The sequence below is a fragment of the Salmo salar genome, chromosome ssa07, assembly GCF_905237065.1.
Source record: "Salmo salar chromosome ssa07, Ssal_v3.1, whole genome shotgun sequence".
Classification (NCBI taxonomy): Eukaryota; Metazoa; Chordata; class Actinopteri; order Salmoniformes; family Salmonidae; genus Salmo; species Salmo salar.
The window spans coordinates 698244-715000 of NC_059448.1; the positions used below are offsets into that span (position 1 = coordinate 698244).

Below are 16757 nucleotides of genomic sequence, written 5' to 3' on the forward strand. Positions count from 1 at the left end.
AGGACATATACAGGATACTACCCTCTACAACATAACCTTCACTATGTCACCAGGACATATACAGGATACTACCCTCTACAACATAACCTTCACTATGTCACCAGGACATATACAGGATACTACCCTCTACAACACTATGTCACCAGGACATATACAGGATACTACCCTCTACAACACTATGTCACCAGGACATATACAGGTTACTACCCTCCACAACACTATGTCACCAGGACATATACAGGATACTACCCTCTACAACATAACCTTCACTATGTCACCAGGACATATACAGGATACTACCCTCTACAACACTATGTCACCAGGACATATACAGGATACTACCCTCTACAACATAACCTTCACTATGTCACCAGGACATATACAGGATACTACCCTCTACAACACTATGTCACCAGGACATATACAGGTTACTACCCTCCACAACACTATGTCACCAGGACATATACAGGATACTACCCTCTACAACATAACCTTCACTATGTCACCAGGACATATACAGGATACTACCCTCCACAACACTATGTCACCAGGACATATACAGGATACTACCCTCTACAACATAACCTTCACTATGTCACCAGGACACATACAGGATACTACCCTCTACAACATAACCTTCACTATGTCACCAGGACATATACAGGATACTACCCTCTACAACACTATGTCACCAGGACATATACAGGATACTACCCTCCACAACACTATGTCACCAGGACACATACAGGATACTACCCTCTATAACACTATGTCACCAGGACATATACAGGATACTACCCTCCACAACACTATGTCACCAGGACATATACAGGATACTACCCTCCACAACACTATGTCACCAGGACATATACAGGATACTACCCTCCACAACACTATGTCACCAGGACATATACAGGATACTACCCTCCACAACACTATGTCACCAGGACATATACAGGATACTACCCTCCACAACACTATGTCACCAGGACACATACAGGATACTACCCTCTATAACACTATGTCACCAGGACATATACAGGATACTACCCTCCACAACACTATGTCACCAGGACATATACAGGATACTACCCTCCACAACACTATGTCACCAGGACATATACAGGATACTACCCTCCACAACACTATGTCACCAGGACATATACAGGATACTACCCTCCACAACACTATGTCACCAGGACATATACAGGATACTACCCTCCACAACACTATGTCACCAGGACATATACAGGATGCTACCCTCCACAACACTATGTCACCAGGACATATACAGGATTCTACCCTCCACAACACTATGTCACCAGGACATAGACAGGATACTACCCTCCACAACACTATGTCACCAGGACATATACAGGATGCTACCCTCCACAACACAATGTCACCAGGACATATACAGGATGCTACCCTCCACAACACTATGTCACCAGGACATATACAGGATACTACCCTCTACAACACTATGTCACCAGGACATATACAGGATACCACCTTCCACAACACTATGTCACCAGGACATATACAGGATACTACCCTCCACAACACTATGTCACCAGGACATATACAGGATTCTACCCTCCACAACACTATGTCACCAGGACATATACAGGATACTACCCTCCACAACACTATGTCACCAGGACATATACAGGATACTACCCTCTACAACATAACCTTCACTATGTCACCAGGACATATACAGGATACTACCCTCTACAACACTATGTCACCAGGACATATACAGGATACTACCCTCCACAACACTATGTCACCAGGGGATGGAGGAGAGGGAGAGGGGGGATGGAGGAGAGGGAGGGAGAGGGGGATGGAGGAGAGGGAGAGGGGGATGGAGGAGAGGGTGAGGGGGATGGAGGAGAGGGAGGGAGAGGGGGATGGAGGAGAGGGAGAGGGGGATGGAGGAGAGGGAGGGAGAGGGGGATGGAGGAGAGAGGGTGAGGGGGATGGAGGAGAGGGAGGATAGTCCCACCGTGGTCTGATAGAGAGAGGGGGATAGGGGGATAGCCTCACCGTTCTGGTCTGATAGAGAGGGGGGGATAGGGGGATAGATGGTCTGATAGAGAGGGGGGATAGGGGGATAGCCTCACCGTTCTGGTCTGATAGAGAGGGGGGATAGGGGGATAGCCTCACCGTTCTGGTCTGATAGAGAGAGGGGGATAGGGGGAGAGCCTCACGTCTGGTCTGATAGAGAGAGGGGATAGGGGGAGAGGGGGATAGGGGGAGGGATAGGGGATAGGGGGATAGTCTCACCGTTCTGGTCTGACAGAGGGAGGGATAGAGGGATAGAGAGAGGAGGGACAGGGAGAGAGAGAGGGATAGGGGAGGGATAGGGGGATGGGGAGAGGGATAGGGGATAGGGGAGGGATAGGGGATAGGGGATAGGGTGAGGGATAGGGGAGGGATATAGGGAAGGGAGAGGGATAGGGGAGGGATAGGGGGATAGGGGATAGGGGAGGGGGATAGGGGAGGGATAGGGGATAGGGGAGAGGGGGATAGGGGAGGGATAGGGGATAGGGGATAGGGGATAGGGGATAGGGGGGATAGGGGAGGGATAGGGGGATAGGGAGAGGGGATAGGGGATAGGGGATAGGGGATAGGGGATAGGGATAGGGGGATAGGGGAGGGATAGGGGGATAGGGAGAGGGGATAGGGGAGGGATAGGGGATAGGGGAGGGATAGGGGGATAGGGGGATAGGGGGATAGGGGAGAGGGGATAGGGATAGGGGAGAGGGATAGGAGGGATAGGGGATAGGGGAGGGATAGGGAAGGGGATAGGGAGGGATAGGGAGGATAGGGGATAGGGGAGGGATAGGGGATAGGGGAGGGATAGGGGGATAGGGAGAGGGGATAGGGGATAGGGGAGGGATAGGGGATAGGGGAGGGATAGGGGATAGGGGATAGGGAGGATAGGGGATGAGGGGGATAGGGAGAGGGGATAGGGGATAGGGGAGGGATAGGGGATAGGGGATAGGGAGGGATAGGGGATAGGGGATAGGGAGAGGGATAGGGGATAGGGGAGGGGATAGGGGATAGGGTGAGGGATAGGGGATAGGGATAGGGGATGAGGGATAGGGGATAGGGACAGGGGATAGGGTGAGGGATAGGGGATAGGGAGGGATAGGGGATAGGGGATAGGGGGATAGGGGATAGGGTGAGGGATAGGGGATAGGGAGGGATAGGATAGGGGATAGGGGAGGGATAGGGGATAGGGAGGGATAGGGGGATAGGGGATAGGGGATAGGGGAGGGATAGGGGAGGGATAGGGGAGAGGGGAGGGATAGGGGATAGAGGATAGGGGGATAGGGTGAGGGATAGGGGATAGGGGAGAGGGAGGGATAGGGGGATAGGGGGAGGGATAGGGGATAGGGGGATAGGGGGAGGGGATAGGGAGATAGGGGAGAGGGGAGGGATAGGGGATAGGGGGAGGGATAGGGGGATAGGGGATAGGGGGATAGGGTGAGGGATAGGGGATAGGGGAGGGATAGGGGATAGGGGGATAGGGGATAGGGGATAGGGGAGGGATAGGGGATAGGGGATAGGGGGATAGGGGGATAGGGGATAGGGGATAGGGGAGGGATAGGGGAGGGATAGGGGATAGGGGAGGGATAGGGGATAGGGGAGGGGGATAGGGGATAGGGGAGAGGGATAGGGGATAGGGGGGATAGGGGATAGGGGATAGGGGGGATAGGGGAGAGGGGGAGAGGGGATAGGGGAGGGATAGGGGGATAGGGGAGGGATAGGGGATAGGGGATAGGGGGATAGGGGAGGGATAGGGGATAGGGGAGGGATAGGGGAGGGATAGGGGATAGGGGATAGGGTGAGGGATAGGGGATAGGGGAGGGATAGGGGAGGGATAGGGGATAGGGGATAGGGTGAGGGATAGGAGAGGGATAGGGGATAGGGGATAGGGGAGGATAGGGGATAGGGGAGAGGGAGGGAGGGATAGGGGATAGGGGAGGGATAGGGGATAGGGTGAGGGATAGGGGATAGGGAGGGATAGGGGATAGGGGATAGGGGAGGATAGGGGATAGGGGAGGGATAGGGGATAGGGGGATAGGGGATGGGGAGAGGGGATAGGGTGAGGGAGAGGGGATAGGGGGATAGGGGAGGATAGGGGATAGGGAGGGATAGGGGATAGGGGGATAGGGGGATAGGGGAGGGATAGGGGAGGATAGGGGAGAGGGGAGGGATAGGGGGATAGAGGGAGGGATAGGGGATAGGGGAGGGATAGGGGATGAGGGGGATAGGGGATAGGGGAGGGATAGGGGATAGGGGATAGGGGGAGGGATAGGGGATAGAGGGAGGGATAGGGGATAGGGGATAGGGGGGAGAGGGGATAGGGGATAGGGGAGGGATAGGGGATAGGGGGGAGGGATAGGGGATAGGGGGAGGGATAGGGGATAGGGTGAGGGGGATAGGGGGATAGGGGAGGGATAGGGGGATAGGGGGATAGGGGGAGGGATAGGGGATAGAGGAGGGATAGGGGATAGGGGATAGGGGGAGAGGGGATAGGGGATAGGGGATAGGGGAGGATAGGGGAGAGGGGGATAGGGGATATCCCCTATCCCTCCCCTATCCCCCTATCCCTCCCCTATCCCCCTATCCCCTATCCCTCCCCCTATCCCTCCCCTATCCCCCTATCCCCCTATCCCTCCCCCTATCCCCCTATCCCTCCCCCTATCCCTCACCCTATCCCCTATCCCCTATCCCTCCCCCTATCCCTCCCCTATCCCCCTATCCCTCCCCCCTATCCCTCCCCCTATCCCCCTATCCCTCCCCTATCCCCCCTATCCCTCACCCTATCCCCTATCCCCTATCCCTCCCCTATCCCCTATCCCTCCCCTATCCCCCTCCCCTATCCCCTATCCCTCCCCTATCCCCTATCCCTCCCCTATCCCCCTATCCCCCTATCCCTCCCCTATCCCCCTATCCCCTATCCCTCCCCTATCCCCCTATCCCCTATCCCTCCCCCTATCCCTCCCCCTATCCCCCTATCCCTCCCCCTATCCCCTATCCCCTCTCCCCCTATCCCCCTATCCCCTATCCCTCCCTCTATCCCCTATCCCTCCCCTATCCCCCTCTCCCTCCCCTATCCCCTATCCCCTCTCCCCCTCTCCCCCTATCCCCTATCCTCCCTCTATCCCCTATCCCTCCCCCTATCCCCCCTATCCCCTATCCCTCCCCTATCCCCCTATCCCCCTCACCCTATCCCCTATCCCTCCCCCTATCCCCTATCCCTCCCCCTATCCCCTATCCCTCCCCTATCCCCCTATCCCCTCTCCCCCTATCCCCTATCCCCCTATCCCTCCCTCTATCCCCCCTATCCCTCCCCTATCCCCCTATCCCCTATCCCTCCCCTATCCCCTATCCCCCCTCACCCTATCCCCCTATCCCTCCCCCTATCCCCTATCCCTCCCCTCTCCCCTATCCCTCCCCTATCCCCCTATCTCCTATCCCCCTATCCCTCCCCCTATCCCCTATCCCTCCCCTATCCCCTATCCCCTCTCCCTCACCCTATCCCCCTCTCCCCTATCCCCTATCCCCCTATCCCTCCCCCTATCCCCTATCCCCTATCCCTCCCCTATCCCCCTATCCCTCACCCTATCCCCTATCCCTCCCCTATCCCCCTATCCCCTATCCCTCCCCTATCCCCCTATCCCCTATCCCTCCCCTATCCCCCTATCCCCTATCCCTCCCCTATCCCCCTATCCCTCACCCTATCCCCTATCCCCCTATCCCTCCCCCTATCCCTCCCCTATCCCCTATCCCTCACCCTATCCCCCCTATCCCCTATCCCTCCCCCTATCCCCCTATCCCTCACCCTATCCCCTATCCCCTATCCCTCCCCCTATCCCCCTCTCCCCTATCCCCTCTCCCCTATCCCCCTATCCCTCCCCTATCCCCCCTATCCCTCCCCTATCCCCCTATCCCCTATCCCTCCCCTATCCCCCTATCCCCCTCACCCTATCCCCTATCCCTCCCCTATCCCCTATCCCCTATCCCTCCCCCTATCCCCTCTCCCCTCTCCCCTATCCCTCCCTCTATCCCCCTATCCCCTATCCCCCTATCCCTCACCCTATCCCCCTATCCCCTATCCCCTATCCCTCCCCTATCCCCTATCCCTCCCCTATCCCCCTATCCCTCCCCTATCCCCCCTATCCCCTATCCCTCCCCTATCCCCCTATCCCTCACCCTATCCCCTATCCCCCTATCCCTCCCCTATCCCCCTATCCCTCCCCTATCCCCTATCCCTCCCCTATCCCCCTATCCCCTATCCCTCCCCTATCCCCTATCCTCCCTCTCTCCCCTATCCCCTAGGGGAGAGGGGATAGGGGAGGGATAGGGGGATAGGGGGAGGGGATAGGGGGAGGGATAGGGGGATAGAGGGATAGGGGGAGAGGGGGAGAGCCTCACCGTTCTGGTCTGTCCGTCTGTCTCTCTCTCCTGTAATGGACAGTTCCTGGGGTCCCGCCCCCACCGCTGAATTTGACCAATGAGATCAGCCCTCACAGAGAAACACAGAGATAACCCAGCCTCTTCTCCCTCACAGGAAATCCCCTCGTTCCGCCAGGCCACGCCCTCCTTTCCTTCCACACACATCACCACGGAGATACAGGGCTGGTCGCCGGGCAATGAGGCTCCTCCTCCTGGTTTGATCTCGTTCTCCGTGTGGATTTGTCGCGCTCTCTTGGCCCCTCCCTCTCTCTCCTCTTTCTTTTCCTCTACCCTCTCTTCTTCTCTGCTCCTCTTCTTCCTCTCCTCCCTCGCTTCTCCCCCTTTCTCTCTCTTCTCCTCCCTCGCTTCTCCCCCTTTCTCTCTCTTCTCCTCCCTCGCTTCTCCCCCTTTCTCTCTCTTCTCCTCCCTCGCTTCTCCTTCTTTCTCTCTCTTCTCTCCTCCCTCTTTCTCTCTCCTCTCCTCCCTCTCTCCTCCCCCTTTCTCTCTCCTCTCCTCCCTCTCTCCTCCTTCTTTCTCTCTCCTCTCCTCCCTCTCTCCTCCCCCTTTCTCTCTCCTCTCCTCCCTCTCTCCTCCCTGTGTCGTTCTGTTGTTTTCTCTGAGGAGGAGTGATGCCATGGCAGCAGAGGGGCTGAGAATGTGGAGGTCGTTCAAACACAGCTGGATGTACACCCTGGAACACACACACACACACACACACACACACACACACACACACACACACACACACACACACACACACACAGACAGACAGACACACACAGACAGACACAGACACACACACACGCTATTATAACAAAGACACACACATTACTTATTACGTGTGTGTGTGTGTGTGTGTGTGTGTGTGTGTGTGTGTGTGTGTGTGTGTGTGTGTGTGTGTGTGTGTGTACCTGCAGTGTCTGTGTGTGATGTAACTGTCCTGGTCCAGGTGTTTGTATGAAGGGAACTCTGATTGGAGGAATCTCTCCATCACCATGGTGAACCTCTGCACACACACCAAGCAACCTGTAGACACACACACACACATTATTAACTTCTCTGGGAAAGGGGGGCAGTACTGAGTAGCTTGGATGAAAAGCGTGCCCAAAGTAAAATGCCTGCTACTCCTGCCCAGTAACTAGAATATGCATATTATTAGTAGATTTGGATAGAAAACACTCTGAAGTTTCTAAAACTGTTTGGATGATGTCTGTGAGTATAACAGAACTCATATGGCAGGCGAAAACCTGAGAAAAATCCAACCAGGAAGTGGGAAATCTGAGGTTTATTTTATATATATATATATATATATATATATATATATATATATACAGTGTCTGTGGGGTCATATTGCACTTCCTAAAGCTTCCACTAGATGTCAACAGTCTTTTGAACCTTGTTTCAGGCTTCTACTGTGACTGGGGAGAGAATAAGAGCTGATTGTATCAGGTGTCTGGAAAATTGGCATGAGCTCAGTCATGCGCGCGGCCGTGAGAGCGAGCTGCCTTTCATTTCTAAAGACAAAGGAATTGTCCGGTTGGAATATTATTGAATATTTATGATAAAAACATCCTAAAGATTGATTCTATACATCGTTTGACATGTTTCTACGAACTGTAATGTAACTATTTTGACTTTTCGTCTGGACTAAACTCGCGCGCTTAGTGAATTTGGAATGCTGGACTAAACGCGCAAACAAAATGGAGGTATTTGGATATAAAGATGAACTTTATCGAACAAAACGAACATTAATTGTGAAACTGGGATTCCTGGGAGTGCATTCCGATGAAGATCATCAAAGGTAAGTGAATATTTATAACGCTATTTCTGAGTTTTGTTGACTCCACAACATGGCGGGTATCTGTATGGCTTGTTTTGGTGTCTGAGCGCCGTACTCAGATTATTGCAAAGTGTGCTTTCGCCGTAAAGCTGTTTTGAAATCTGACACAGCGGTTGCATTAACCTGTTAGGGCTAGGGGGCAGCATTGACACGGCTGGATAAAAAACATACCCGATTTAATCTGGTTACCACTCCTACTCAGTAACTAGAATATGCATATACTTATTACATATGGATAGAAAACACCCTAAAGTTTCTAAAACTGTTTGAATGGTGTCTGTGAGTATAACAGAACTCAAATGGCAGGTCAAAACCTGAGAGATTCCTTTACAGGAAGTGGCCTGTCTGACCATTTCTGGAACTTCTTTGCCATCTCTATCATTTACTAAGGATCTCTGCTCTAACGTGACACTTCCCACGTCGTCCATAGGCTCTCATAGCCCGGGAAAAAGAGAATGTCGTCATTCCAGCCCCAGGCTGAAACACATTATCGCCTTTCTCAAGTGGCCCATCAAGAGACACTAGCTTATGCGCGTGACCCCGACCGCCCCGCCTTTGGGATTTTTTCCTCTGTTTGCCGAAAAGGAGATTCCCTGTCGGAATTTTACCGCTTTCTACGAGAAAAATGACGTAAAAATTGATTTTAAACAGCGGTTGACATGCTTCGACGTACGGCAATTGAATACTTTGAATTTTATTGTCAGGAATTGCGCCAAGCGCGCGACACTTCTTTACTATTTCGGATAGTGTCTGGAACGCACGAACAAAACGCCGCTATTCGGATATAACGATGGATTATTTTGGACCAAACCAACATTTGTTATTGAAGTAGACGTCCTGGGTGTGCATTCTGACGAAGACAACAAAAGGTAATGACATTTTTATAATAGTAAATATGATTATGGTGAGTGCTAAACTTGCCGGGTGTCTAAATAAGCGAGCCCGTGATGCCTGGGCTATATACTTAGAATATTGCAAAATGTGCTTTCACCAAAAGCTATTTTAAAATCGGACATATCGAGTGCATAGAGGAGGTCTGTATCTATAATTCTTAAAATAATTGTTATGCTTTTTGTGAACGTTTATCGTGAGTAATTTAGTAAAATGTTAGCGAATTCCCGTAAGTTTGCGGGGGTATGCTAGTTCTGAACGTCACATGCTAATGTAAAAGCTGGTTTTTGATATAAATATGAACTTGATTGAACAAAACATGCATGTATTGTATAACATAATGTCCTAGGGTTGTCATCTGATGAAGATCATCAAAGGTTAGTGCTGCATTTAGCTGTCTTCTGGGTTTTGGTGACATTATATGCTGGCTTGAAAAATGGGTGTCTGATTATTTCTGGCTTGGTACTCTGCTGACATAATCTAATTTTTTGCTTTCGTTGTAAAGCCTTTTTGAAATCACACTGTGTGGTTAGATTAACGAGAGTCTTATCTTTAAAATGGTGTAAAATAGTCATATGTTTGAGAAATTGAAGTAATAGGATTTTGAAGATTTTGAAAATCGCGCCACAGGCTGGCAGTGGATGTTACGTAGGTGGGACGAATTCGTCCCGCCGGTCCCATAGAGGTTAAGGAGAAGTTTATCTATAATTCTGTGCATAACACTTGTATCTTTTATCAAAGTTTATGATGAGTATTTCTGTAAATTGATGTGCTCATTTACCAGAGGTTTTGGAGGCAAAACGTTTCAGAAAATTACACACCAATGTAAAATAGGTTTTTTGGATATAAATATGAACTTTATCGAGCAAAACATACATGTATTGTGTAACATGAAGTCCTATGAGTGCCATCTGATGAAGATCATCAAAGGTTAGTGAATATTTTAGCTGTATTTCTGGTTTTTGTGACGCCTCTCCTTGCTTGGAAAATGGCTGTGTGGTTTTTCTTGTCAAGGTGCTGTCCTAACATAATCTAATGCTATGTTGGACTGTGGCTGGATTAATGAGAAGTGTATCTTTAAAATGGTGTATAATACTTGTATGTTTGAGAAATTTGAATTAGGAGATTTTTGTTGTTTTGAATTTGGCTTACCTCACAATTAAATGCCGACCGTATTCCCTCCCAAGATAATTCTCTTCGGTTATAGTCACAGCCGTGTATATTTCCCCCTCAAGCCGATACCACGACGGCCCTCAAGGAACTACAGTGGACTTTATGAAAACTGGGAACCACATATCCTGAGGCTGCATTTATTGTGGCTGGGGATTTTAACAAAGACAATTTGAGGAAAACGCTACCGAAGTTCTATCAACACATTGACTGTAGTACTCGGTACTCGCGCTGGGAAAAACACTCGACCACTGCTACTCCAACTTCCGGGATGACTACAAGGCCCTCCCCCTGCCCTCCCTTTCGGCAAATCAGATCACGACTCCATTTTGCTCCTCCCTTCCTATAGGCAGAAACTCAAACAGGAAGTACCCGTGCTAAGGTCTATTCAACGCTGGTCTGACCAATCGGAATCCATGCTTCAAGATTGTTTTGATCACGTGGACTGAGATATGGTCCAGGTTGCCTCTGAGAATAGCATTGACTATATATATATACAGTGACTCGGTGACTGAGTTCATCAGGAAGTATATAGGGGATGTTGTTCCCACTGTGTTGATTGAAACTTATCCAAACCAAAAAACATGGATAGAGGGCAGCATTAGCACAAAACTGAAAAGTGCAAACCACCGCATTTAACCACGGCAAGGTGACGAGTAACATGGACAAGTACAAACAGTCCAGCTATGCCTCCTGGAAAGGTAATCAAACAAGTAAAACGTCAGTACTGGGAGAAAGTGAAGTCGCAATTCAACGGCTCAGACACGAGACGTATGTGGCAGGATCTACAGACAATCACGGATTAGAAAGGGAAAACCAGCCACGTCGCGGACACCGACGGCTTGCTCCCGGACAAACTAAACACCTTCTTTGCCTGCTTTGAGGATGACACAGTGACACCGACTGTGGGCCCCCCCTCTCCTTCTCCGTGGCCGACGTTAATAAGACATTTAAACGTGTTAACCCTCGCAGGCTGCTGGCCCAGACGTCATCCCTAGCCCCGTCCTCAGAGCATACACAGACCAGCTGGCTGGTGTGTTTACGGACATATTCAATAAATCCTTATCCCAGTCTGCTGTCCCCACATGCTTCAAGATGGCCACCCTTGTTCCTGTTCCCAAGAAGGCAAAGATAACTGATCTAAATGACTAAATCGCCCCGTAGCGCTCCTGTCATCATGAAGTGCTTTGGTAGGCTAGTTAAAAATCATATTACCTCCACCTTACCTGATACCGTAGACCCACTTTAATTAGCTTACCGCCTCAATAGGTCCACAGACGAGGCAATCACACTGCCCTATCCCATCTGGACAAGAGGAATACCTATGTAAGAATGCTGTTCATTGACTATACCTCAGCATTTAACACCATAGTACCCTCCAAGCTCATCCCTGGGTCTGAACCCCACCCTGTGCAATTGGGTCCTGGACTTCCTGATGGGAAGTACCCGTACTCCCTGTTCACTCATGACTGCCTGGCCACGCACGCCTCCAACTCAAATCATCAAGTTTGCAGACAACACAACAGGAGTGGGCTTGATTACCAACAACGACGAGACGGCCTACAGGGAGGAGGTGAGGGCACTGGCGAAGTGGTGCCAGGAAAATAACCTCTCAATCAACAAAAATGAAGGAGCTGATGGACTTCAGGAAACAGCAGAGGGAGCAGCCCCCTTCTCCACATCGACAGGACTGCAGTGGAGAAGGTGAAAAGCTTCAAATTCCTTGGTGTACACGTCACTGACAAACTGAAATGGTCAGACAGTGTGGTGAAGAAGGCGCAACAGCACCTCTTCAACCTCAGGAGGCTGAAGAAATTTGTCGTGTCACCTAAAACCCTCACAAACTTTTACAGATGCACAATTGAGAGCATCTTGTCGGGCTGTATCACCGCCTGGTACGGCAACTGCACCGCCCGCAACCGCTGGACACACCTGCTCATTCCAGGGTTTTTCTTTATTTTTTACTATTTTCAACATTGTAGAATAATAGTGAAGACATCAAAACTATGAAATAACACATATGGAATCATGTAGTAACCAAAAAAGTGTTAAACAAAATATATTTCTGATTTGAGATTCTTCAAAGTATAGCCACCCTTCACCTTGATGACAGCTTTGTACACTCTTGGCATTCTCTCAACCAGCTTCATGAGGTAGTCACCTGGAATGCATTTCAATTAACAGCTGTGCCTTGTTAAAAGATAATTAGTGGAATTTCTTTCCTTCTTAATGCGTTTGAGCCAATCAGTTGTGTTGTGACAAGGTAGGGGTGGTATACAGAAGATAGCCATATTTGGTATAAGACCAAGTCCATATTATGGCAAGAACAGCTCAAATAAGCAAAGAGAAACGACAGTCCATCATTACTTTAAGACATGAAGGTCAGTCAATGCGGAGGTTTTGATGGCTTCACCATTATTCTACAATGTAGAAAATAGTAAAAATAAAGAAAAACCCTGGAATGAGTCCAGACTTTGGATGTATTCTATTCTACTGTATTCTATTCTACTGTATTCCATTCTACTGTATTCCATTCTACTGTATTCTATTCTACTGTATTCTATTCTACTGTATATACTGTATTCTATTCTACTGTATTCCATTCTACTGTATTCCATTCTACTGTATTCTATTCTACTGTATTCTATTCTACTGTATATACTGTATTCTATTCTACTGTATTCTATTCTACTGTATATACTGTATTCTATTCTACTGTATTCTATTCTACTGTATATACTGTATTCTATTCTACTGTATTCTATTCTACTGTATATACTGTATTCTATTCTACTGTATTCCATTCTACTGTATTCCATTCTACTGTATTCTATTCTACTGTATTCTATTCTACTGTATTCTATTCCACTGTATTCTATTCTACTGTATATACTGTATTCTATTCTACTGTATTCTATTATACTGTATATACTGTATTATATTCTACTGTATATACTGTATTATATTCTACTGTATTCCATTCTACTGTATTCTATTCTACTGTATTATATTATACTGTATTCTATTCTACTGTATATACTGTATTATATTCTACTGTATTCTATTCTACTGTATATACTGTATTCTATTCTACTGTATTCTATTCTACTGTATATACTGTATTCTATTCTACTGTATTCTATTCTACTGTATTCTATTCTACTGTATATACTGTATTCTATTCTACTGTATTCTATTCTACTGTATATACTGTATTCCATTCTACTGTATTCTATTCTACTGTATTCTATTCTACTGTATTCCATTCTACTGTATTCTATTCTACTGTATTCCATTCTACTGTATTCTATTCTACTGTATTCCATTCTACTGTATTCTATTCTACTGTATTCTATTCTACTGTATTCCATTCTACTGTATTCTATTCTACTGTATTCTATTCTACTGTATTCCATTCTACTGTATTCTATTCTACTGTATATACTGTATTCTATTCTACTGTATTCTATTCTACTGTATATACTGTATTCTATTCTACTGTATTCTATTCTACTGTATTCTATTCTACTGTATTCCATTCTACTGTATTCTATTCTACTGTATTCTATTCTACTGTATTCCATTCTACTGTATTCTATTCTACTGTATATACTGTATTCTATTCTACTTTATATACTGTATTCTATTCTACTGTATTCTATTCTACTGTATATACTGTATTCTATTCTACTGTATTCTATTCTACTGTATATACTGTATTATATTCTACTGTATTCTATTCTACTGTATATACTGTATTCTATTCTACTGTATTCCATTCTACTGTATTCCATTCTACTGTATTCTATTCTACTGTATTCTATTCTACTGTATTCTATTCCACTGTATTCTATTCTACTGTATATACTGTATTCTATTCTACTGTATTCTATTATACTGTATATACTGTATTATATTCTACTGTATATACTGTATTATATTCTACTGTATTCCATTCTACTGTATTCTATTCTACTGTATTATATTATACTGTATTCTATTCTACTGTATATACTGTATTATATTCTACTGTATTCTATTCTACTGTATATACTGTATTCTATTCTACTGTATTCTATTCTACTGTATATACTGTATTCTATTCTACTGTATTCTATTCTACTGTATTCTATTCTACTGTATATACTGTATTCTATTCTACTGTATTCTATTCTACTGTATATACTGTATTCCATTCTACTGTATTCTATTCTACTGTATTCTATTCTACTGTATTCCATTCTACTGTATTCTATTCTACTGTATTCCATTCTACTGTATTCTATTCTACTGTATTCCATTCTACTGTATTCTATTCTACTGTATTCTATTCTACTGTATTCCATTCTACTGTATTCTATTCTACTGTATATACTGTATTCTATTCTACTGTATTCTATTCTACTGTATATACTGTGTTCTATTCTACTGTATTCTATTCTACTGTATTCTATTCTACTGTATTCCATTCTACTGTATTCTATTCTACTGTATTCTATTCTACTGTATTCCATTCTACTGTATTCTATTCTACTGTATATACTGTATTCTATTCTACTTTATATACTGTATTCTATTCTACTGTATTCTATTCTACTGTATATACTGTATTCTATTCTACTGTATTCTATTCTACTGTATATACTGTATTATATTCTACTGTATTCTATTCTACTGTATATACTGTATTCTATTCTACTGTATTCTATTCTACTGTATATACTGTAGTCTATTCTACTGTATTCTATTCTACTGTATATACTGTATTCTATTCTACTTTATATACTGTATTCTATTCTACTGTATTCTATTCTACTGTATATACTGTATTCTGTTCTACTGTATTTTATTCTACTGTATTTTATTCTACTGTATATACTGTATTCTATTCTACTGTATATACTGTATTCTGTTCTACTGTATTTTATTCTACTGTATTTTATTCTACTGTATATACTGTATTCTGTTCTACTGTATTCTATTCTACTGTATATACTGTATTTTATTCTACTGTATTTTATTCTACTGTATTCTATTCTACAGTATATACTGTATTCTATTCTACTGTATTTTATTCTACTGTATTCTATTCTACAGTATATACTGTATTTTATTCTACTGTATTTTATTCTACTGTATTCTATTCTACAGTATATACTGTATTCTATTCTACTGTATTTTAGCCACGCTGATATTGCTCATGCTAATATTTACATTATGTTTAAAAGTTTGGGTTCACTTAGAAATGTCCTTGTTTTCCATGAAAACATACAGTTTGTGAGCTGAAATGAGTTGCAAAATTAATAGGAAATATAGTCAAGACATTGACAAGGTTATAAATAATGATTTTTAATTGAAATAATAATTGTGTCCTTCAAACTTTGCTTTCGTCAAAGAATCCTCGCATTTGCAGAAATTACAGCCTTGCAGACCTTTTGGCATTCTAGTTGTCAATTTGTTGAGATAATCTGAAGAGATTTCACCCCAATGCTTCCTGAAGCACCTCCTGATGGGTATTTCTTACGTCCCATACGGTCAAGCTGCACCCACAACAGCTCAACAGGGTTGAGATCCGGTGACGGTGCTGGCCACTCCATTATAGACCAGAATACCAGCTGACTGCTTCCTCCCTAAATAGTCCTTGCATAGTTTGGCGCTGTGCTTTGGGTCATTGTCCTGTTGTAGGAAGAAATTGGCTCATAATTAAGCGCCGTCCACAGGGTATGACATGGAGATCCCTTTTACCCTGTACAAATCTCCCACTTTACCGTCACCAAAGCAGCCCCCAGACCATCACATTGCCTCCACCGTGATGACAGACGGCGTCAAACACTCCTCCAGCATCTCTTCATTATTTCTGCGTCTCACGAATCTTCTTTGTGATCCGAACACCTCAAACTTCTCACACCTCTGTCCTTCCTCTGTCCAGAACGCTTTTTCCCCAACCTTCCTCTGTCCAGAACGCTTTTTCCCCAACCTTCCTCTGTCCAGAACGCTTTTTCCCCAACCTTCCTCTGTCCAGAACGCTTTTTCCCCAACCTTCCTCTGTCCAGAACGCTTTTTCCCCAACCTCCCTCTGTCCAGAACGCTTTTCCCCAACCTCCCTCTGTCCAGAACGCTTTTTCCCCAACCTTCCTCTGTCCAGAACGCTTTTTCCCCAACCTTCCTCTGTCCAGAACGCTTTTTCCCCAACCTTCCTCTGTCCAGAACGCTTTTTCCCCAACCTTCCTCTGTCCAGAACGCTTTTTCCCCAACCTCCCTCTGTCCAGAACGCTTTTTCCCCAACCTTCCTCTGTCCTTCCTCTGTCCAGAACACTTTTTCCCCAACCTTCCTCTGTCCAGAACGCTTTTTCCCCAACCTTCCTCTGTCCAGAACGCTTTT

General features: G+C 46.1%; 1 protein-coding gene across 1 annotated transcript in view; it reads right to left on the bottom strand.

Moving 5' to 3' along the window:
* ctc1 (CTS telomere maintenance complex component 1) overlaps positions 1 to 16757 on the bottom strand; it is a 65977-nt gene that overhangs the window by 22790 nt on the left and 26430 nt on the right. The window contains exons 12-14 of the mRNA XM_045722567.1: positions 7386 to 7500; positions 6973 to 7165; positions 6454 to 6858 (exon numbers count right to left, since the gene is read on the bottom strand). Of these exons, the coding sequence (XP_045578523.1) occupies positions 6454 to 6858; positions 6973 to 7165; positions 7386 to 7500 (713 nt within the window). The remainder of the gene's footprint in view (positions 1 to 6453; positions 6859 to 6972; positions 7166 to 7385; positions 7501 to 16757) is intronic.